The sequence below is a fragment of the Phyllostomus hastatus genome, unplaced genomic scaffold (assembly GCF_019186645.2).
Source record: "Phyllostomus hastatus isolate PE091 unplaced genomic scaffold, TTU_PhHast_1.1 phas_contig_34, whole genome shotgun sequence".
In the NCBI taxonomy this organism is placed as follows: domain Eukaryota; kingdom Metazoa; phylum Chordata; class Mammalia; order Chiroptera; family Phyllostomidae; genus Phyllostomus; species Phyllostomus hastatus.
In genome coordinates, this window is record NW_025333857.1 from 47,129,639 (window position 1) to 47,154,557 (window position 24,919).

The following is a 24,919-nucleotide window of genomic DNA, read 5'->3' on the forward strand; positions in this document are numbered from 1 at the left end:
AGCAGAGCCTTTCCCAAACTCCCGACCCACAGGAACCATGAGAGAAAACAATTACTGTTTAAGCCTCAAATTTTGAGGTAGTTTGTGACAAGGATTACTTCTAAAACCTACACCACCCACATGGGGCTACATAAAAGGGAGTTGGTCCCAGGGACTCAATGAGTGCTCAGCATTTACTTTCAAAACTCTCAAATCAGATCACTTGGCTTTTTATGTCAAATTTTAAATGTTATTGAACATATAGCACTGGAAGTCATAGCCAGAACAACTTGGCAAGAAGAAAAAAAAAGGAATCCAAGTTGGAAAGGAAAAACTAAAACTGTCACTACTTGCAAATGACATGATATGTATAGAAAACCCTAAAGACTCCACCAAAAAAGTTAGAATCTATGAATTCAGTAAAGTTGCAGGTACAAAACCAATGTACACAATTCTGTTTCAATACATTAATATCAGAAAGAGAACAATACCATTTACAACTGCATTAAAAAGAATAAAATACTTAGGAATAAATTTAATTAAGGTAAAAACCTGCACACTGAGAACTATCTGACATTGGTGAATATTGAAGACAACACAAATGGAAAGATATTCTGTGTTCACGGACTGGAAGAATTAAAATTGTTAAAAATGTCCATATTACTCAAAGCATTCTACAGATTCAATGAAATTCCTATCACAATTCCACTGGAATTTTTCACAGAATAGAACAATCCTAAAATTTACATGGAACCACAAAAGACCCTGAATACCAAAGTGGTCTTGAGAAAGGAGAACAAAGTTAGAGACATGCTCTCTGATTTCCAAATATATTACAAAGCCATTGAAATCAAAACAGTATGGTACCGGCATAAAAATAGACACATACATCAATGGAACAGAATAGAAAGCCCAGAAATAAACCCACACATATATGGTCAATTAATTTACAACATAGGGAGCCAAGAATATACAATCAAGAAAGGACAGTCAATAAATTGCATTGAGAAAACTGGACAGGCACATATAAAAGAAAGAAAGTGGACCATGATGCTGCCCCACACACCCCAAAGATTAACTCACAATGGGTTAATGACTTGAATGTACGACCTGAGACCATAGAACTAAAAAACAGGCAGTTGTAAGTTCCTCAACTTCTGTCTCAGTGATAATTCTTTGGATTTCACACCAAAAGCAAAGGCCACAAATGCAAAAGTAAACACAGAACTATAGCAAACTTAAAAGCTTCCACATGGCAAAGGAAACCATCAACAAAATGGCATCCTACTGAATGGGAGAAAATATTTGCAAATCATATCTGATACAGGGTTAATATCCAAAATTGAGCATAAAGAACTCATAGAACTCAATAGTAAAAACCCCAATGTGATTAAAAAATGAGCAGAGGACCTGAATATTTTTCTAAAAAGGACATACAGATGGCCAACAGGTACGTGAAAAGATGTTCCATATCACTAGTCAGGGAAATGCAAATCAAAACCTCACACCTGTTAGAATGGCTGCTATCAAACAGACAAGAAACACTGAATGTTAGCGAGGATGCGGAGCAGAGAACCCCCGTGCTCTGTTGGTGGGAATGTACACTGGTGCAGCCACGATGGAACACAGTGCAGGGACGCCTCAAAAAAATTAAAAGTAGAGCATCCATAAGACTTGCAGTTCCACTTCTGAGTATCTGAAGAAAACAAAAATACTTAAAAGATATACACACCCTGTGTTCACTTCGTTATTTACACTAGCTGAGATATGGAAATGAACAGATAAAGAAATCATGCTGTATATCTAATGGATTATTCTTCAGCCATAAAACCTACGAAATTTGCCATATGCAACATGGACGGACCATGAGGGTATTATGCTAAGTGAAATAAATTAGAGAAAGACAGATACTGTCTGATCTCACTTAAATGTGGAATCTAAAGAAAAAAAACAAACCAAGCTCACAATAAACCACAGTGGACTGGTGGTTGCCAGAGGTGGTGGTGTAGATGGTGAGTGAAATGGGTGAAGAGGGTCAAAAGGTACAAATTTCCAGTTACAAAATAAGTAATCCATGGGGATATAATACACAGCATGGCTAACTATAGTTAATACTATATCATATATTTGAAAGTAGATCTTAAAAGTTATCACAAGAAACAAATTCTGTAAAATATACATAGTAATTATATTATCAAAGGTTTTTTTTTTTGGTTAAGAAACCAATATTAGATGCCTTACAGAAGTTACATGACCTTCAAAAAGTAAGCGCTGCAACAATGTAAATCTCTTCTGGGAAGGGAAAGGCTTTTAGCTAGTGAGTTAATTTAAGAATAAAACAAAATAAAAGTGCTAGGATTTCCGCAAGGAAATATATTTATTTTTTCTTTAGAATTTGGCTCAGTAACAAAAATATTTACATTAAAATAAATTAAGATATGATTGTTAACCATATATAATAATTATGTTGGAATATATTAGTCTTTCCATGAACTTAAAAACTAAGATTTGGTTTTAGATTCAGTACCATCCTTCATATATTTGGGTGGCAATGCAATTGTCTGGTGTAGAAAGTGGTTATGGATTTCACCAAGGAACAACTGACGCCCCTTCACAGTACACCATCTGGCCGCAGACACTGATGGCCGGCTGAGCAGACCAGCTTCCCTCCCAGGGATCACCAGGAATGTTTCAGCAATAACCAGGACCTGGAGATTATTCAGGGCTGGTAGAAAGTTCTAAGAATCAGTCAGTCTATCTTTTCACATTAACTCACCAGGAAGTAAGTAATATATCAAATGTAATACTGATTCCTTCACTTTATTTTATACGCTAATACTGAAACAATGTATTGTAGAAATCTTGAGGTTCTCCTAAAATAATAATCTGAGAAACTTATGCATATCCTTTTTTAGGTCATCTGAAAGTATCCATAAAATCTATCACTGGCAAAATTGACACCACACAGAATATTTGATTAAATAATCTATTTACAGATAGTGCCATGGACAAGTCAAGGCATTACTAATAAGATACTAAATAAAGCTTCTGCCAGTCTGCAGTAAAGCCGAATATATTCACAATTTGAAAACTGTTGATGAGAGGTTGTGTGGCTTAGCAGAAAAAGCAGAGAGACCTGGGATCAAACCCTGTCTCAGACTCACTAGAGACATAACTTTAGGTATGTTTAAACACTAAGACAGTTTGGGATTCCGTAAGCTGGGAATTAAAACACCTGTTTTACAGGCTGCAAACATTTAGAATAATGTATCTGAGGTGGACCTAGTTCAGAGCCTGGCACACAGTAGGCACTTAATAAATGGTGGCTATTAGTTTTTCTTCCAGGTTGCAACTGACAGCAAGAACCTTGGCCTTTGTATCTTGACAGCAGTGAAAGCACGGAATCTCACTTAGCTGGAACCCAGACTCATGGATGTGGGCTCCAGGTCTGACACAGACACTGCCCTTGTGGCACTCCGGGGCCAAGTTCCATGTAGGATGAGAAGTTACTGAAGGGAGAGGTGTCTGCTTGTCAGTAGCAAAAACCCTTTGGGACAGTTAATCTCCTTTCAGAGGCTGTAAGTCCTAGTGGCTTCTCAGCTGTCCTTAAGAAGATAAGTACAAGGTCGCTAAGGCCACTGTAGTTCAGATCCCTGGTCTGAAGTTTCTCACGGTTCTGGGAGAGTAATAACAAGCGACCTTGGGGGGCGGTGACAGGTATGTCCAATGTCATGATTGTGGTAATGATTTCACAGTTGCATATATGTTTGAAGCTTATCAAACTGGGCACTTAAAGAAAAGTGCACTTAAGCCTTCCAAGGTGAGATTTGCTTTTGTTTCCTGACTAGATGCCTTTTTGCCATCTAAGTTTAGGGTCAGAGGAGGAAGGATTAATAATCCAAACTCCAGTCTCAAGGTCACATTCCCAAGCATGGCCTGCATGTCTGAGGGGTACATCTAGTAAGCAGAGGCCAAAAGCTACTGTAGCTCCTGCTGGCACAGAAAACTGTGAGTGGCATTTGTAGGGTCTGAGCTGAAATGACCCAAGAAAAAGCAACATCTACAAAAATGGGGATGGGGATAGGTGACTGTGGAAGAGGGGACTACAAGCACAAATTTCTCTGCCAAAGTCACCTGCTAGGTATCAAATTTAAGTAATCAAATTTGCTTTTTAAGAAATGTGCATCTAAAAGATAACCTGATTCCGTTAAGGAGCTCTAGTTTCGGTCTGTGTCCACTACCGGGAAGCCTAGTAGATCCTGCGCGTCGTGTAGTCCAGAACCATGCTGGCGGCCCCGAGCAGGGCAGGGTCCACCAAGTCCGAAACCACCACGTCCACGTCCTGCACGGAGGGCAGGGCTTGCTGGCGGATGACGTCTTTGACAGTGTGGATGTAGTGACTGGCCAGGATTCCGGAGAGGATCACGAGGGAAGGATTCACAGTGTGGAGGATGTTCACAACCCCAAGACCCAGAGCCGTTCCAGCTACAGGAAAACAAAAGTTTCAGGAAGGAAATCAAATAAAAAAAGCCCAAGGGGAAGGTTGCAGAGCCAGCAGCTGGGAACATTCCCACTGGGTAACCAGAAGCTGTACTTGTGAAGCTGTTCATGCCTTACTCCTGATGGAAGAAAATGACCATGGGATACTTTGAAATGAAAAAAGCTGGGTATAAAATTGCATATACCATACTATGGGACCTCAACTAAAAAATTTCTCTAAAAAAATTTCTCTAAAAAGTTAGAAATACTGGAAGGAAATGTTAGCAGTTGATATTTCTGACCAGTAAAATTCAGTGACACTTTTCCTTAACTCTCATTATTTCTCTAAATTTCCTATAAAATAAGTCATTTCATCATAGTTGTAAAACTCGACAACAAAAAAAACCTGTTTAAAAAAGGCAGTGCTGCCAAATACCTTGAAGGCGATTCCCTTTTCTTCCCCTCACTAGGCAGGAAAAGGACCTCTGAATAAACACTCAAGAGCACCACTCCTGAGGGAAGGTGGGCATCTGGGGGAGCCCTGGGTGGTCCGAGGGCCTGTCCCCTGCGCCGGAGCTGCCAGGAGCCGAAACTCACCTGTTCTCAAGATGCTCTGGGCCTTCACGTTGCCAAGCTTCGCAGCTTGGATAAGGTGGAGCGCCCCCACAGCTTCATCTTTTGGTACTGACATCCCTTCCACCAAAAGCAGGTCTTCTGTTGGAGCAGAGATAAGAAGCAGTCATTAATGAGCTGTGGCCGCCTGTGGGGAGGCCAAGGTTACAACTGTGCCGGTGGGCAGCAAGCCCCCAAATGGGAAGGCAGTATTTTCCTTTCACATTTGCAAAGCTCACCATCCATAAACATCCACGCATATCCCCTTGCCGCCACCCTCTTGTTTGGTTATACATCGCCCAGGATGTCCCCAGTTCTGCTCAGAACCCCCTCCTCACCCTCCTAGCCCCCGCGTCCTATGGCGGGAATGCACAGTGCCTAAGGCACAGACACGGACCCGGTTCAGTCTCCAGCTCTGTCATCTCAAGCTGCACGACCCTGTCCATGTCACATCACCTCCGTGTTTGTCCCCTCTGTGAGACTGGGGCCATACTGTAATAATACCTACTCTAGCAGGATTATTTTAGGGGTTAAATGACATAATGGACCATAAAGTACTTAGTCAGGCATGGGCCAAAGTAAAAGCTAAAAAAAACACCGGGTATTTCTGTAATCTGGAGTCCCTGCCTTTCTGTCCCTCGCTCTGCCAGTCACCGACCCAGATGGATCTGCCTCCTCCTCAGCCTTAGCTCCCATTCCTGTGTGCTCACAGATTCCACTTCCGTCTCAGTGTAGTTAGGCTTCTGCCCCGCACTGTTTGAACTTAAAGATAGGCACTTTCCCCTAAGGGGGCAAAAATAATCTTTTTATGTAGATACTGCATAAACAGAGAATCTTTCTGGGGTATTAGAGTTTCATGGGGTGAGATGATCAAGAAAAAACATCTGAACAGGCTCCTTGTCGGGGGTGATGATAAAAATGAGGCTGAAAACATTTTTCAGGGCTTCAAATGATGCCCTCGTGGACAGAGCCAATGAACTTTGCCAATTTTCTCTCATTCACAGCAGCATTCGACACTACCTACTACACTCTCCCTGAAACACTCTCCCCCTTTTTGGCTTCCATGACTTTCCCCTTTCCTGGTTTTCCTCCCACCCTCGAATGCTGTTTTGCAGGATTCCCTTCTTGACTCTTGACTCTTGCCTCCTTCCAAGTCTCTTCCGGAGGTTATACTGCCTCCTCGGGGCTGATTCCCACACCCCTCCTCTGGCCTAGTCTTCTCCCCTGAGCATCAGAGCCCTGTAGCCGGCTGTCCCCCACGCCTTTCCACCTGCACACGGCTGTCTCTCTGCCACCGAAACCTGTGCTTCATCTCACCTTCCCAGCCCCAGCTTGTCCAACCAGAAAACTGGAAGTCGCTCTACAGAAGTGTCCCATTTAAAGCTGCCCTCCATTCAACTACCATTTTCCTCCCAGAAAACAAAAAGTTACAGTTCAGTGAAGAATCTACAATTCAGATATGACTGAATCTTTCCCCTAAAACTTTTCAGTGGTTTCTTTGTTGGCTGCTGATTCTGGCTTACCTCTTACTACAGTATACTCCACCCTTTATGCACTGACAACGCTGTTTCCCAAGCTTGGAAATGTTCCCTTGCTCATCCAAACTTGCCTCACTGGTTGTTTACCCTCTGACTCTTGACCTCTTGGGACAGCACCCTCATGCTCCCCTCACCACACGGAGAGGGTGGGAGGGCACACCGGTGTCCTTCTAAGCATTTCTTGGGCATCATCACTGCACTGGAGACATTCTATCACGATACTAAATGACTTCCTCTTGCATTAGACTGGAAACCATCCTGACTTTTATAACATGTCCAGAAACAGCTTTAATGCAAACAGACCTTTTAGAATTCAAAAAGTGTAATACATCCCTCCATTTAATTCTTCATTAAAATGTGTATTAAGTACCTATGCTGTGCTAGGGCCTGGGAAAACAAAAATGAAAGAAATCTTCCCCGCTATCCTGGAGCTCAAGACCCCCGCCATCTCCACCACTGGAGAGGAAGAATTGTTAACACAGGTCAGGACCAAGGAGCCTCTGGCGCTTCAGTCTGAGAACCTCCTTTTCTTGTAGGCAGGAGACGGTTAAAATTTCTGGCTTCAGTGTTCCTCTCTCCAGAATATCTGCTTTGAAGTACTTTTCTACCTTTGGCTATTTAATTCCTCGGGAGAAAGAACCAACCGTCATGTAGCTTTTTTGCTTCCTTCTGCAAGGCCATTCCAGAAGCATACGCTTCGATACAGCCGTGGCTCCCACAGGAGCAATCAGGCCCGTCTAGAGACACAACAAGGTGGCCAAGTTCCGCCGCGCAGAAGGAGCTTCCGTGGATCAGCTCGTGCTGATGGATGATTCCCCCGCCAATTCCTACAGTGAGAGAAGCAGTCGTTGAGGTGGCTCTTCAATGCAACAGCAAACTGATATGGCAGTGCCTCATGTTAAGGAAAGCTTTGGGACATGAGGTTCTATATAACACTTAATTCTTAGATAGCTGAAATTTACTGAGTACCAAAACCTTACTTGGAATCATTTTGGAAGGGGATAATTTCGGCAGATCCTGATACCCTGTGTGGCAGCTGCTTGGCTCAGTGGATTTCAACCACAGCTGCTGTGGACAGGTCTGTGGCGCTTGGCCTCACCTGTGATGGCAGTGTACCCACACTCCCCACTATTCTCACCAAGGCTTCCTCCGATGCTGAGGAGCTTCGTCAGCCATGTAAACACCGTGCCCCAGAAGCAACCCTCAACCAAGGCAAGACAGGAGCCGGCAGATCCAAGTGGACAATCCTGGATGGTCTCTGCAGGCTTCCGGGGAGGTTCTGGTAGATTTCAGCCCCCGCTGCCCTCAAGGCAGCTCGGACACCGTGTCCTCTGACGGCTCTCCTGCTCCTCTGCTCTGCTCTTCCCGCTCCCTCACTCCTGCTCGGGGTCACGGCCCGAATAAAATGCCCACACCTAAACTCTTATCTGCTTTGGGGAAGACAATCTTTTTAAGGTATCAAATACCTCCTGCTTTCTTAAACAGATATGAAATATGTTTTGCCTCTTCTTAATACCATCAGGCCTAAAAAAGTCTATGCTTCAGTAATTATAAAAATCAGTAGCTGTCTTCTTACGGAGTTTAGGGTTACTAAGGAGTAAAGGACATTTCGCCTTAGTGGGCTCTGCTTTTCAGTTGTCCTGCTACCTATTACCTCTTGTGACATCTCCTCAAACTCCACCCCTCTCATCTGCAGCTCATTAACTGCTCTGTGCTAGGAAATGATGGCCAAGCTTGCTAGAACTGTGTCTGAGGCCAAGAGAAGTGTATGAGCTTAACAGGGAGGCAGCCTAATGCAGGGTTAAGGGCACACCAGTTTTGAAGGTAACCGTATCCGGGATCGAATGCTGGCTTGACCATGCACAGCTGAGGCTGTCTCCTCATTTAAAAAACGAACCAGGACATCGGCAGATATGGCAGAGTAGGGAACTCCAAAAGTTCATCCCTCCACTAAAGCAACGAATAAACTGACAAAAACTATCAGAATCAACTTTTTTGGAACTCTGGACACTAACCAGAAGTTTGCAACCACCAGAGGAATGCTTAATCAAGAAAAAAACAACTGAATGTTACTAAGAGCTTTCTGGCATTTTCTGGCCCCATCACCTTCTCCTCCCCAGGAAGTGGCACGGCCTTGAACCAGCAGCCCCCGTCCCCAGCACAGATGGCTGTGCCAGAGGGAGCTGAACTAACCTTACTCTCAAAGAACTGGGTGGTCTGTTTTGACCAGCTCAATGGGCCTGCCTTTCTCGCACCTACCTCAGAACTCACCCAGGGCTCAGGGGGCTGCCCAAGGGCCATTTGTCAAAACATCTAAAGGCAAAATATACTAATTAGCCCCCATTGGTTAGGGAAATAGGTAACGGTGGGGGCAAACAATATACTAACCAAAAAGACTGGGAGGAAAAGCTGGGGAATGAGAAGCTTTTAGAAGGCCATGTACATGCTCAGAAAAGACCTGAGCAGACCCTCAGCTCTCCCGTGTGCCTCTCTGCTCAAGCAGGCCAAGGCGAAGCTGTCCGCTGCCTGGCTGGGTGTTGATGGTGTGCCCGACACACACTCCAGCTCCTGCAGCAGCCGTTTCTGACTCCTCTGCTTACCTGTGCCTGTGATAAGTGTCACGAAGTTTTCCAGGCCCTTTCCTTGGCCAAATTTCCTTTCTGCCATGGCGGCGCAGTTGCCATCATTGTCTACCCACACGGGCAGATGCAAAGTGTCAGACAGGGGCGTCCTGAGGTCTACCGAGTTCCACTCCTGAATCAGCTTGGTCGAGTGCAGCACGATGCCTTCCCGGGGGTTTACACGGCCGCCTGTGGAGACACCTGCGCCCCACCACGAGCACGAGGGAGATCATTCTAATGAGCAATCTTAGAAAGTGTGCCGACTTTCTGGGCTTGGAACACCGATTGATTCACCCAGCAAACCTGAAGACATTACCAAGGACTGCAGAAAACAACAAGCAGTCCAAGCTAAATCTGTAGCCCCCGTAGACACAACACTATCAACGCTTCCCAAAGGCCTGGGAAGGCCTTGTGCCCGGGGCCCACAGACAGGACCCGGAGCCATCCGTGCACAGGGCAGGCAGGGACTTGATACTGAGTCGTGCAGCAGAACTCAGGAAGTTCTGTACGTAAAAATGAACATCGCTTGGATACGTAATTCACAATCTTACCTACTCCCAAAATTCTGCAGTTCAGTTTTACAGCTTCTGCTGCAGCTTCTACACACATCTGTAGTATTAAGTTAATCCTCTCTTCATAGGTTTTAGGATTGAACTGAGTATACTTCTTAACTATTTCACCCTGAAAGAGAAAACACCACCACCGTCTGCCGCACTGGTCTCAGCTAAGGAGCACACACAGTGAATCTCTTGGCCTATTGCATGACAAAGCAGACGATGCCATGGGACAGTTCCACAGATACAGAGGACCGCTTCAGAGGCAGCCACCGCTGGCTGCGTCAGCCCCAGGATACACCCAAGTCGTTCCCCAAGAAGCCCTTCTGGCACATGGCTACTGAAGCAAGGACAACTCCTGGCCACCCGGATAGACCCCTCCCTAAGCATAAGGTCAATGTTGGCTAATCTGAATCTTCGTTAAAAGGTCATATGTTACTCTCTCAGGCTGACAAATTTTCCTTGCTTAAATACTGAGGCAACTAAGTAAATGTCCTAAGCACTTAAGCTTTAATCCTCTCCCATAACTGGAGCCAATGATCGTATGGCACCATGACACATAAATTACTGTGTTTTGTGATAGATTTTAGTACCAACCAATCAGGGATAGTCCCTCCTAATTGTTCTTGTTTTTAAATTTTTTTCTTTGTTCTTCTCACTTGGGCATTATCTTAAGTAAACTTCACAATAATGTTGTTAAACTTTTAAAAATTTCATTGAAATGTTGACTAGAATTCTGCTAAATTTATATTTCAATTACGAAAGTGCTGACACTCAACACTCAGCATTTCCAGCCAAGATATTTCTCAAGCATTTACATTTTACAGTGAAGTTTTATAATTTCCTTTATATAGATCACATAGTTGTCTGGTTTAGATTATTCTTAGAAGTTTTTGTTGCATTGTTCTGAGTAGGATCTCTTTTTCCATTCTTCTGCTATGCATGGAGTTTTATATAAAACCATGACAAAGGTTAAGGCTGTCACTAATGGTTGCTATTAAAAATAATCCAAAGTTGTGATTCTCAGCCCTCACTGTGCATCAGACGCACCTGGGCAGCTCTGAACCAATACTGGTGCCTGGCCTCCACCCGCAGCGAGTCCAGTGCAATCGGTCTGGGGTGGGAGCAGGCATCTGCGTATTTTTTTAAAGCTTCCAGATGATGCTACTCTGCAATCAGGGTTCACAAACACCCACCGAGAGGGAAACTGAAATCTCTGCCTGCAATTTCAAACCAGTAGGAAGTTACTGACATTTATATATTTATCGTAATATCTAGCCATTTTACTCAGTTGTTTTATTAATTCTATAACATTGTTTATTCACATTGCCTATAAATAACACCATTTTACCCTGTCCACAATCTCCATTTCTGCTGTTTGTTCCATGCCTTAGTCCCTCCTAACTTCCAGAATCATGTGCAGCAACGGTGTGGAGGACAGCCTTCCTTTCCTCTTGATTGCAGTGGTGACGCCTCTAGAATTTGTACTGTGAGGGGTGCTGGCCACTGACATGGTATACATCTTATGTTAAGAAAATATTCTTCTATGAATACCTTGTAAAGATTATTAATAAAGGAGGCCTTCTGGCTTCTCTTGAAGAAATTGTATTTTGTTCTGCTTTTCTAAACAACTCTACATGTAAGGTCTGCTATTTCTAATGAGCTCCTGAAACTATACACAGACTGGATTTCAAACGAAGACTTTTCTTGTTAAATCATTAAAGAGCACTTTAACATGGACGCCGTGGTGTTTTTATGAAGGCTCTCTCAAGTTCGGTCGACACCGGGTGATGGTTCGGTGAAGGGGCTGAAGGCATGCTGTGCTCAGCCAAAGTCATGTGTAGAGGAGATGCAAGTCCCCTCACACCAGCCCACACCCTCCTCCCGCGGTAAGTCGCCGACACACTCCCTAATCCACACTGATAACCAATACAGCTTCCGGTCTCCTGGGTGGCAAAAGCCTCTCTGGGGCCTTGTCAACTCAAGTGCCCTCCCTTGGCCTCCCAGAGAATCTCACTCCCTTGGAGTGTTACTGATTAATAAAACAATGACAGACATTGTGACGGACCCAGAAAGTCAGCACTGTGGGCAAATGGTTACACCCTTCCATGTGTGTTTCTAGCCCTCCCAACTGTACTTTTTAAAAATCAATTACTTGTATGGGATATAGAGTGAAGACCTTAGGCGTTCTTTTACCTTCATGCTGACTATGGCAACTCGGAGGTTTGTCCCACCGAGATCAACAGCTAAAGCACTCAGAGTTTCAAGAATATGGTCAATGTCTTGAGAGATATTGTCCTTCACAGGAGGAAAGCAGAATTTCTTTTGCAGTGGCTCTTGAAGATCAATAGATTTCAGAAACTTCAAAATCCTTGGAACAGCATTTCCATCCCCATATATCTTTGAACTGCAATATCCAAAAAGTCAAGTTAAATGCTTTTCTCACACACGCTAAGTGATACGGAGGACACGGTATTGATGGCATCTCAGACCCGAGGTAACAGTTTGTACTTTTTCCTTTTAAGATAACAACATCTGGATCTCTTCAGCAACACAGCAGCTTCCTATCAGCAGTGTAATGTCTAATTCCATTGTTGATTGAAATACAGCTATTTCCAACCTGAGATACCATTAAAAGATGCTTATATTATCAAAGAAAAAGTATCTTTGTTAAGCCAATTTCAGCATATAACAGTTTGAGACAATGATTTTTTTTTTTTTTTTGGTGATAAAGGAAAAGAGTATTCAAAAGCTTCATAGTTTTGGAATAACAGCTTTCCACGTGCATTAGTCACTTAGGTCTCTCAATTAAGGCTAAACTCGTTAACTCTTTAGTTACAGCTTTAATCACTTAAACCTATCATTTAAGGCTAAACTCTAACACCTGAGTTCTACCTTTTCCCAGCCTCTACCCCCCTCCCCCATTATTTTTAATTATCTTAATCTGTAGGGTTAGTTTACAAACAAAAGCAGTAAGATACAAAAGCTACACAATTTTAGAAGAATGTCAGGCTTCTGCCTCAGAGCCTGTTCCCTCTAGAACACCCAAAGAATAACCCCGCCACCCTCTGCCAGGCCAGTCCGACCCTAGGCTGCACCCAGAGTTCCTTCCCATCCAAAATACCGTCCTTTGGGAAACGCAGGCAGCTGCAGCACGATCGTCCAGGCATCCCCAGAGCCAGAGAGAGCCCGTGCCACCGAATTTTATTTTTTTAAGTTTTCATCTTTACATTCATGGGGGAAAAGTTACATTCAGGGAAAAACATTCAAATACAGGAAAATCTCATTAATTTGAAATAGAAAGGAGGGCAGTCTACATTAAAATGCTGAGTGAAACTATTTTTAAATAAAATCAGTTACATTACTTTCTAATGTTTACGGAAAATCAAAACAGGCTAAAGACCTATTTCCTAGCTATGTTAATTAACTGAGACAAATAAAAAAATTATTCTCCATCGGACCCCTTGGCAGAACAATAGGCATATGTTAACAAGCCCCGTCTCCCCACCAGCTGGGGGCCCAGGGGTGGAGAATGAGAGCTCTGTTAGGGGTGAAACAGTGGTCACAGCTTGGAAATGGTGCCGAAGGCAGCTCCTCTTTTAAAGCGCTTTTAAAAAAAGGGTACGTACTCACCAAGGGTACTGTTTCCCAAACTGCAGGTGCAGCGCTTGCAATATTTTGTCTTGGGTATCAGCATCCCGGACATGAAGGACATTCTCCCCTAGGTAAACCCAGTGACACAGTGCCATGATTCAGAAGTGGGAATACCCAAAGAATAAAGAAATTAGCAGTGTGTTATGCTCATAATTATCCCTGAATCCCAGAGGACTTCAAATAAGTCTTCTTTTTAGAGAGACATCAACTTTTCTACTGTGTACCTTTCTTTAAAGCACTCTCAGCAAGATCTCCTTATGTCAAAAAGGTAAGGGCACTAGGGTCCTTCATTCCCCAAAACAGTTAAGTTTTTGTAAACTTACTGTAATCAATAAGGTGGATCAATCTATTGGGTTGTCAAAAAAATCCGTATGATTTTTTCCATAAGGTAAAAGACAGATTTTTTGCCCTGGCTGGCATAGCTCAGTGGATTGAGTGCAGGCTGTGAACCAAAGTGTCATAGGTTCGATTCCCAGTCAGGGCACATGCCTGGGTTGCAGGCCATGGCCCCCAGCAACCGCACATTAATGTTTCTCTCTCTCTATCTCCCTCCCTTCCCTCTCTAAAAATAAATAAAATCTTTTAAAAAAGACACATTTTTCATTTTCACCAATAACTTCATTAATTTGGATATTGTGAGTATGTCAGCTATCTCCCATGTGGTATAATGTTGATTGTTCTCAATGTCTCAATTTGATCACTGTCAGCTTCAACTGGGCTATCCAACCGTGGAGCATGGTCCAGTGAGAAATCTCCAGCACAAAACTTCACAAACCACTTTTGACACATTCAATCATCACAGCACCTTCTCCGTACACTGCACAAAACTATGCATTTCACTTGAATTTTTCCCTTTCTTGAAATAATAAAGTATAATGTGCCAAAATGTTGTGTATTTCTTCCATCTTCAATAACAATACTGCGTTAAATGGCTTCCCATCACACTTAGAAAAAAACCCAAAGTATTTACCCTGGCCTAGGTCTGCCTCCTTCTCTCACATCATCTTGTATTCACTCTTCTTGCCCACTGCCCTACAACTGCACGGACCCCTCTGTTTCTCAGATGTATGAAGCTTGGCCTTCATAGTGGTGTTTTCCTCTGCTTCTCCCGATCCTCACGAAGCTAATTCCTTGTCATTCATATCTCAGCTGAAGTGTCATCTAAAAGTCGCCTTCTCTTATCCGCCCTAATGTGACCTGCACAAGTGGGTAGCACACCACCTAATTTTTTTCCCTTGATTTGTCATCGATCTCTCCTCCCACTGGAATGGAGGTTACAGGACAGCTTGGATGCCACGTTCAACTCCAGTCTCCCTTAAACACTGCCATCAAACACCACAGCTACCTAAGAAACTCTTAGCTCTAAGTGGTATTACAAAGACGATAAAAAGGTAAGTAGAGCCCTAAAAAATTTCGTGATCCCTGTGTGCTAGTTATAGATTTTAGGCCAAAATTGGTCATTAACTGCATTCACTCACTTGTTGATAATATTTGCATACCTTGTAATAATTCACACACATGTGTTAAGCCAGTCAGTTGAAATACAGGCAAAGGTAGATACCTGTTTCTCTTCCGATCTGACGTGTTCCTAGATTGATCACAGGTGTTCCAAAAGCTCCAACCTCTCGTACCCCACAACTGCTGTTCCCAATCATGCAGCCCGCGTGGGCAACCAACTGTATGAACTGGTCAAACGGGACGTGTTTCACTGCCCGGAAATTAGGGTGATGCTCGATGCCCTTCTTCCGCATCACTCGAACCATCTCTTTGCTCCCTGAGAGAGTGAAAAGAAACAATTGTTATACGGTTTATGAGATAAACAATTTTCATTGGCAAGTACAGCCCCACTTGAAGAAATCTTCCCATGAAGACTCATAATAGTTTTTCAAGAAAAAGTCATTTTAACAGCCTACTTTGTTTCCCCTAACAATAAAGATTATTCAAGATACACTGAGACAGGGATTCTATCAGAGAAAGGTGACATCTGGACACTGCAGCGAAGGGGTCCTGCCTGTGTTACCACAAAGCACCTAAGAGCTCAGCGATGAGCGGTGTCAGCTAATGGTGACCAGCATGCGACAGCTCCTGCTCTGGCTTTCTCACTGGTACCTCATGTCCCCATTAACATGGTTAAGGTCTCACTGACACCAAAGCCTACAGGCAGGCCTGAGGATCAACTGGAGACTCTAGCTCTAATATAAATAGGAGAACAGGAAATAACCATAACAATGGCCATTTTACTGTGGTTAGTGGGGTCGTTACATTCCTAAAGACACTTGACTTCTAAGATTTGTCTCCTGGCTGTTGCATTTTCTTAGTAGTGCAAAATGGAGGGAAGAGATTTAACATAAAATGAAAATGAGGATTAGCAAGATCTTTTTTTAGTATTTATTTCCTATCAAGTTTCTACTAGACTTGACAAAAACATCACAGCCTCTTCACTCTACTGCAGAATTGGTGATCCTTTGAAAACTGGAACACATTTCCGAATACAGCAGCCTTCAGCATAAAATGAGCAAGGTAAGAATGGCAGTCAAAAGGAGACATAATAGGAACATAAAACTGGAAAGGTAGGTGGCACATTTTCATCTTCAAGTCTCTTTACCTGCATCAATATTTGGAAACAGAACTAGGGTCCTCTTGTTGAAGGAGATAAGTGCATCCAGTGTTAACTCGAACATTTTAATGGAATGCTTAATGTCGGTGGTCACTGGGTGCTGTAGAGCAACGATGTAATCTTTAGGTTTTACATCATCACCTGTTTAAGGAAAATCCAACCACATTACATTGCTTCATTAGTTAAGAATCTCAAAGGAAGAGGCAAATTCCAAAAGACAGACTCCAAAGTCTGTGCTTTTAAAAATGCTAAGGGAAAGCAGTTTGTTACATTTTTAGCAAGCCATCCAAATTAGATTCCAATGATCAGAATATATGGCAACAAGTCCAAGGATTCAACACATTTAACAAAGGTACCTGCTACCACAAACAAAATATATAACTTGAAATAGCAGACACTAGAATTTATTGTTTCAAATCCCAAATTTTTCAAAGCATTAGAAAAATGTGAATCTTCCCAATTTCTCATTAGTGTATCTAATGAATTATCAGCAATACCAATGAATAATATTAGGTTGTAAATCAGGACATTTAGAGATTGAATGAGCACTAAATACATTTCATATAGATACACAGGAGCTTCCCCATACCATCACCCACCAGATTCAACAAATGGCAAGTACTTCTAAGCCTGTTCAAAGGCCTAGACAGGCTTCACTAATCCCAGGCTGGGATCCCAAGGACAGTTCCTCGGCAAAGATTTAAAGGGTGAATGGCTCAGATGGACAGTGCTCTGCCAGAGAAGCAAAGCACTGATCAACAGGGCCTACATTACCTCATAAAACTGAAAATGAGCTCCACCTGCTTACTTTTAATGAGAATATATTTCTTTGTGATACTAATTTTAATGATCAACTTTATATTACACTGTAAGTTTATTAATTTCCAAATTCAAACAGTAGCTGTTATTTTATCATTTAATGGTAACATAATTTTTACTAAGAATCTTTAGTAGTATTTGATTCAAAAGACTATAGGTTCCGATTTTTTAAAAGATTTATTTATTTATTTTTAGAGGGGAAGGGAGGGAGAGAAACATCAATGTGTGGTTGCCTCTTGCATGACCCCCACTGGGGGGCTGGCCTGCAACCCACGCATGTGCCCTAAATAGGAATTGAACTGGTGACCCTTTGGTTTGCAGCCCGAGCTCAATCCACTGAGCTACACCACCTAGGGCAATTTTCTAAAATTATTGGCCCTATATTATGTTCTAAACTGGGGTTTGGGGAGATATAATTATTAAATTTTTGTGCAAAGTAGGGAAAAGACTTAAAGGCCTAAAAGAATCTATCAGAAACAGAAGTCTAGAAAGATGTGATCAATATAAATGGAGCTAAGTCACTAGACAGAGATCAGGGCCATTAGAAACTATGGGAGGGGCTTCCAGCCAAGATGGAGGCGTAGGTAGACACACTGTGCCTCCTTGCACAACCAAAATAAGGACAACAAAATAACAACCAGAACTGACAGAAAATTGAACTGTATGGAAGTCCAACAACCAAAGAGTTAAAATAGACACATTCATCCAGACCGGTAGGAGGGACAGAGTTAGGCAGTTGCAGCAAAAAAAGCAGTGGCTTGTGGACCCCGGGCACACAAGGCAGCAGCTGACAGACCTGGGGCGCCCAAGACAGAAGCGGGCGAACTCAGAGAGGCAGCGGCTGGCAGACCCCGGGCGTGGGGTGGCGGCTGGCCCCAGGCGTTGGGTGGCAGCTGGCGGACCCAGCGAGGCAGCAATTGTGGAGCAGGCTGCTGCGTGCAAGGTGGCTGGCTGACCGAGTGGTCCCACATTCGAGTGCAGATAAACCTGGCGAAACTGGAGAGTGAGACAAACCACACAACCCAGGGTTTCAGCTTGGGGAAATAAAGCCTCAAAACACATATTGAAAACACCTGTGGGGGTTGAGGCAGCTGTGGGAGAGACTCGCAGCCTCATAAGAGAGTTCGTTGGAGAGACTCACAGGGTCCTGGAATGTGCACAAGCCCACCCACACAGGAATCAGCACCAGAAGGGCCCAGTTTGCTTGGGAGAAGTGGCAGAAGGGACTGAAATCTGGCAGAAAGCAGAGCAAGCGCCATTGTTCCCTCTCTGACCCTTGCCCCACATACAGTGTCACAACCGGGCTACGGGATTGCCCGCCCTGGTAAACACCTAAGGCTCCGCTCCTCATAGGTAACAGGCACGTCAAGACAAAAAAATGGCCCAAATGGAAGAACAGATCAAAGCTCCAGAAAAAAATACAGCTAAGCGATGAAGAGATAGCCAGCCTATCAGACAGATGCACAGTTCAAAGCACTGGTGATCAAGATGCTCACAGAATTGGCTGAATTTGGTCACAAATTAGATGAAAAAATGAAGGCTATGCTAAGTGAAATAAAGGATAATGTACAGGGAACCAATAGTGATGGGAAGAAAATTGGGACTCAAATCAATGGAGTGGACCAGAAGGAAGAAAGAAACAATGAAACAGAAAAGAATGAAGAAACAAGAATTCAAAAAAATTAAGAGAACTTAGGAACCTCCAGGACATCTTGAAACATTTCAACATCCAAATTATAGGGGTACCAGAAGGAAAAGAGGAAGAGCAACAAGTGGAAAAGTTATTTGAACAAATAATAAAGAACTTCCCCAATCTGGCAAAGGAAATAGACTTCCAGGAAGTCCAGGGAGCTCAGAGAGTCCCAAAGAAGTTGGACCCCAGGAGGAACACACCAAGGCACATCATAATTACATTACCCACAATTAAAATGGAGAGAATCCTAGAAGCAGCAAGAGATAAGGGGACAGTTACCTACAAAGGAGTTCCCAACAGACTGTCAGCTGATTTCTCAAAAGAGACCTCACAGGCAAGAAGGGGCTGGAAAGAAGTATTCCAAGTCATGAAAGGCAAGGACCTACATCCAAGATTGCTCTATCCAGCAAAGCTTTCACTTAGAATGGAAGGGCAGATAAAGTGCTTCTCAGATAAGGTCAAGTATTAAAGGAGTTCATCATCACTAAGCACTTATTATATGAAATGTTAAAGGGACTTATCTAAGGGGAAAAAAAGATAAAAAACATGTACAGTAAAATGACAGCAAACTCAGTTATTAACCACACCTAAAACAAAAATAAAAAACTAAGCAAACAACTAGAACAGGAACAGGACCACAGAAATGGAGAACACATGGAGGGTTAGCAACAGAGGAGTGGAAGGAGGAGAGAGGGGGAAAAGGTACAGAGAATAAGTAGCATAGATGGTAGGTAGAAAATAGACAGGGGGAGGGCAAGAGTAGTATGGGAAATGTGGAAGCTAAAGAACTTAAGACACATGGACATGAACTAAAGCGGGGGAATGTGGGTGGGAGAGGGTGTGGAGGGGAATGAAGGGGGGAAAATGGGACAACTGTAATAGCATAATCAATAAAATACATTTTTTTAAAAAGAAACTATGGGGAGAGAAATAGCAATAAAGGATATAACACAAGTTGGCCCTGTTATGGTGCACAGTTCTATAATGTGAATAAGCTATTCCGTGACTCATAAATAGAAGAATGATGTCAGCCTTTAATGCAGTAGTTGAGTTTTTCATACACAATTCCCCATGGCTGGACACAAATAACCTTAGTTCTAAATGTATACAGCCAGCTATGGAGTACCTGTGTCTCTGACCTCTGAGGCTTTTTTTTTGGGGGGGGGGTCGGCCAATTTTTCTTTGAGAGTGAGGATGTTATAGAGCTCCAGAAGTCCCCTGCCGACAGGACCATTCTATACAACTTATTGCTAAGGGGCAATGGAAGGTGAAGAGGCAGTTACAGCAGTTTTAACCCATGAGAGTTTTCCACTTCTCAGTTGTCTTCTCCTTGAAGTGGGATTAAGAAGCATGTGCACTATTTAGAAAGTAATCATAATGAAAGAACTAGATGTCTTCAAAACAAAACAAAACAAAAAAACAGTGAAAAAGAACACACAGGACAATGAACTGGAGCTAGCCAACCCTGGCAATAATTCATTTTGTGCAAAGCCTACAGCTGCTTCTCAATGCACAACTTCTGACACCATCACTGTCTCTGTCTCCAGACCTCAGCAGCTTCAGCCCCTCCACCCAGCCCTTTCCATGAAGGTGCCATTGTTTTGTTCTGTGTTAAAGTTCTATATTTACTGTGCCATTTCTTTTATTACTGGGAATTTAACATGTCTTTTTAACTTTGCTAATATTTTTATTAGGACTGTTATTTATTAATGTTCTGCTTACAAAGTCACATATTCTGAGAGGCATACCAAACACTACTTTTCCCATTGATGAGCAGTGTGGGAAACATGAGAAGCAGGTACAGACTTTGCAGATGTATTATTGGCAGAGGCAGGTGGCCTGGCTCATGGTTTTGTTCCCGCCCCTTCTCTTCCTCTCAACACACATACTGGTTTGTCTTTTTATAATCTAGATTTTGCTATTTTGTCATGTTTCTTTTCATAAAGATACTGCTCACATGGTTCTAAACAGAACTTTAAGCCCTACAAATACAAGCTTGCTGCATTCCACTTTATAATGATTATTTGCTATTCACTGCAAGTTTTTCAGCAATCCAAAGTTTTGTAGAACACATATAGAGCTAACAGTATAATCAGAACAGAATAAAAGAATGTTTACTTAGAAGCATACAAAAAGGAGAAACTAAAGAGACAAGTTTATTCCACCTGCATTATCTAGTCAGGTTTTTTAATAACTACAAATCTGTCCAAGAATGAGAAATATATAGAATGGATTAATTTACAGAGCAGAAGAGCCCGATCCCTTTCCTGTTTTAATGTGGTCTGATGTAAAATACACACAATCACCAAATCAATTCATTCATTAACTTCATTATTCAACACATCTACCTCTTTAAAAAGGAGAGTCCTAAATATCTAACCAGATGATTATTTCTGATTTGTCCTCTAGATAGTACTCTCACTATAAATTAATCAATGAAATTCTGTTTGTAAACTTATTATCTTTGCTTCTGATTAGCAAAAGGTAATTTACAGAAGGCTAGACCATTGAACATTGAAGATTTCAGACCTTAAGGCTTATTTACAAAGATAAACTCTAAGGTACAACTATGACTTTTGCTTTTAATAATAATCATCAAAATCCCTTTTAATAAGTACTTACAGCTTACTAACCACTTCTAACATTCATTATCTCATCTAAGTATTCCAATAATCAAGTAAGAAAGACATTAAAATTAAAAATAACAAGTTTTCATTGTGCTAAAAAACAAAATAAAGGAAAACATAAATAAAAACACCCATCATTCTACTAACCAGACACAAATATTATAAATGACTTGGTGTACATACTCCCTTAATCTTCCATTCTGTTACTGTTGTCATAGAAATGGCATCATATTATACATGAATATCATAGCTTGCTTTCCCCCCTTTTGCTGTGTCAATATCTATCCCTGTAACTATTCACGCATCACATATTTAATGTATTAAAAGGCATTTCATTGTATGAATATCCGTTAAGCCTTTTTAACAGAAAAGGTGAGTCTCAGAGAGGTAGTCAAACCACACGGCAAGATCTATGACCTATAACATTAGCCTTCTGATTACTAATGGAATATTCTATCCATGATAGTTTCTGAAAGGATTAAATAATACACAACATGGACTCTGGCTGGTGTGGCTCATTGGATTGAGCGCTGGCCTGTGAACCAAGGGGTTACCGGTTCAATTCCCACTCAGGGCACATGCCTGGGTTGCAGGCCAGGTCCCTGGTGGGGGCCATGTGAAAGGCAACCACATGTTGATGTTTCTCTCCCTCTCTTTCTCACTCCCTTCCCCTCTGTCTAAAAATAAATAAAATCTTTTTAAAAAATGATAAATAAAATAAAATATACCCGACACAGACAAACACAACCATTAGACTGAATAGAGTCTGATACGTACCCAACCACATCCGAATGATGCTCATGTAGTCTTTGTTCTTGGCACAGAGAAGTTTGTCATAGGAAGGGCAGCCTGCCAAAAGGATGCGGTCGTGGTCCTCGCACATGGATATCAGGTGCTGCTCGGCACTTCGGGTGCAGCACACGTGGTAATGAGCCAGCTTTGTTATGGCGTGTCTGATGGAATCGTCGATGGTCCCACTGACTTCTCCACCTTCGATGTGAAGGATCCGGATGTTCATCAGGGCAGCAGATGTTGCCAGTGCCAGGGCGTCAAACCTGTCTCCGTGAACTATCATGATATCGGGCTTCAGGCGATTAAGGACATCTGGTAGCTTCACTAGGGCCAGGCCTACTGACTCAACCATGGCTGCCTCATCTTCCCCCCTAACAATCGTGTGTAGCCTGGTGTTAATGTCAAAGTCATCCTGTTCAATCATGCGGTATGTATTTCTAAAGCAGGAGAGAAATAAAAATGCGAGAGCATATTCTTAAATACGGGGCCATAAAAACATGAGAAAAGCAATCTAAAATCAACTCTGAAGGGAAAAATATTTTATAAAATGTCCTTTTCAAATAAATTGAAGTATAACTTACAAAAATTAAAAGCACAGACCACAAATGCATGGATCACTTGATGAATTTTTCTGACTGCATGCCCTGTAGCCACCGCCCAGACTAATGTGTAACCATGCAGCTGCTCTGACTATGGAGTAGCCACTCTCTGCCTCACTGCTTCACTAAGCAGCTCTTTCACAGAAGAAAAAAAAAAAAGATATAACCATCTAGCAGCATCTTGGGACTCTTACTTATGCAGTGAGGACCTGGAGGGAGATCTATCTGAGAGAGAATTTTATTAGGGGAAAAAAAGACCAAAATGTACAATGGTCATGACTTTTTTTATATATTTATAAATTTTTAAAAGAAATATGCTACTTAATAGAAAAAAAAGTACTTATAAAAGCAAAGCTCATTTAAAAAAATAGTAGGGAACCAGTACATCTGACATATTATTATAATATAAATTTCTGAATGATGGAAATTATCACCTGAATTTTCTTTGTATGTTATTATTGATGCAGCATAATTCTTTTTTATATATTTATTTTTTATTTATTTTTAGACAGAGGGGAAGGGAGTGAGAAAGAGAGGGAGAGAAACATCAATGGTGGTTGCCTCTCACATATCCCCCACCAGGGACCCAACCAGTAACCCAGGCATGTGCCCTGACTGGGAATCGAACCAGTGACCCTTTGCTTCAAAGGCAGGTGCTCAATCCACTGAGCCACACCAGCCAGGGCTTGATGCAGCGTGATTCTGATTGGGGTGAAAAGAAAGTTTTACAGCATTAACTTGGCTGTGAAATGCACTTTCAAGTCTGTTTCATGGATTAACAACAACAACAGCAATTTGCAATGCTGTAAAGTTTCCTGTGTGTTATCATGAGATTCTAAAAGGTATGGCTTTTTCCCTAAATATGTAATATATTTATTATTGAAAAATGGAAAAATACTGAAAATTAGCATCCATAAACCTACACTTGGCAATATCAGTGTTATCATTTTGATTTTATTTCTAGCCATTTCATGCATATTTTAACATGGTTGAGAACATGGTACACATACAATTTTGTAATTGACTTAATTCATTTAACACTAATATTTTCTGAGATCACAAAGGATTCTTTACCTACATCACTTTACCTCACATGGATATCCTAACAGTCATTTCACAGATTCCTTTGGATTGTGCTACACAAGCTATGTTGTCTGTAAATAGAGAGTCTCTGTGCCTTTATTTCTATTTCTTACTTTATTGTGTGGGCCTCGATGACTAGTACAAGTTGAAGAGAAGTGGTGAAAGTGGAAGTCCTTACTTTGTTCCCAATTTTAGAAGGAAAGCATACATTTTATGTTAGTTACAGGTTTTTTACAATTGCCCTTTATCAGACTGAAGAATTTCCATTCTATTCCAAGTTTAATACAAGTTTTTTTAATCTAAGTAGTTGTTTAATTTTGTCAAATGTTTTTTAACATGTATTGATGATAATATGGGTTTTCCTCTTTATTGTTAAAATGTTAATTATACTAATTGATTTTCAGATGTGAAATTAACCTTGAATTCCTGAGATAAAACCACTTGGTCATGATGTATTAATTGGTTTTTTATATTATTGGATATGATTTGCTAATATTTTGTTTAAAATTTTATGTCTATATTCATGAGGGATATTGGTCTGAGTTTTATTTTCTTATAATGTCTTTGTCAGGTTTTGATGTCAGAATTATGCTTATTTTATAATCTGGGGAGTCATCTGCTCCCCTATTTTCTAAGTTTGTATAAGATTGGTGTTATTTTTTCTTTAAATATTTGATAGAGTTCATGAGTGAAGTCCTATTTGTGGGAAATTATTTTTATAGGAACTGTTTGATAATGAATTAAATTTTTAACAGATATAGGGCTACTGAGATTTTTTCTTCTTCCAATTTTGGTAAACAGTGTTTTTCAAGGAGTTTGTCCATTTCATCTAAATTGTCAGCTTTCTTAGACTAATACTCCCCTTTCAGTCTTTTAATGGCTATAATATTTTGAAAGAAATAAATTTTAGCTCTGTAAATTTTCTCTATTGTTTAAGATTTCCCATCTTTATTATTCCCTTCCTTCTACTTAATTAGGGTTTAATTTTTTTGTTTTGTTTACTAAAGTGGAAACAGGTAATTGATTCTAAACTTGTCTTTCATTTTTTAAGTATATTTTATTGATTATGCTATTATAGTTCTCCCATTCTTTTTTTCTACCCTTTATCCCCCTCCACCCAGTACCCTTATTCCCTCCAGCATTCCGCCCCCCCCTTAGTTCATGTCCATGGGTCATACAAAAAAGTTCCTTGGCTTCTCCATTTCTCATACTATTCTTAACCTCCTCCTGTCTATTTTCTACCTACCAATTA

The 24,919-nt window shown here is 41.6% G+C and overlaps 1 protein-coding gene across 2 annotated transcripts in view; it reads right to left on the reverse strand.

The window, feature by feature from the left end:
• Positions 1-494: 494 nt before the first annotated feature.
• GNE (glucosamine (UDP-N-acetyl)-2-epimerase/N-acetylmannosamine kinase) overlaps positions 495-24,919 on the reverse strand; it is a 50,303-nt gene continuing 25,878 nt past the window's right edge. For both annotated transcript variants that reach the window (XM_045840591.1, XM_045840592.1), the window contains exons 3-12: positions 21,971-22,422; positions 16,043-16,195; positions 14,999-15,211; positions 13,417-13,504; positions 11,980-12,190; positions 9,781-9,910; positions 9,209-9,430; positions 7,253-7,435; positions 5,056-5,172; positions 495-4,464 (exon numbers count right to left, since the gene is read on the reverse strand). In XM_045840591.1, the coding sequence (XP_045696547.1) occupies positions 4,229-4,464; positions 5,056-5,172; positions 7,253-7,435; positions 9,209-9,430; positions 9,781-9,910; positions 11,980-12,190; positions 13,417-13,504; positions 14,999-15,211; positions 16,043-16,195; positions 21,971-22,422 (2,005 nt within the window). In that variant the 3' untranslated portion in view covers positions 495-4,228. The remainder of the gene's footprint in view (positions 4,465-5,055; positions 5,173-7,252; positions 7,436-9,208; positions 9,431-9,780; positions 9,911-11,979; positions 12,191-13,416; positions 13,505-14,998; positions 15,212-16,042; positions 16,196-21,970; positions 22,423-24,919) is intronic.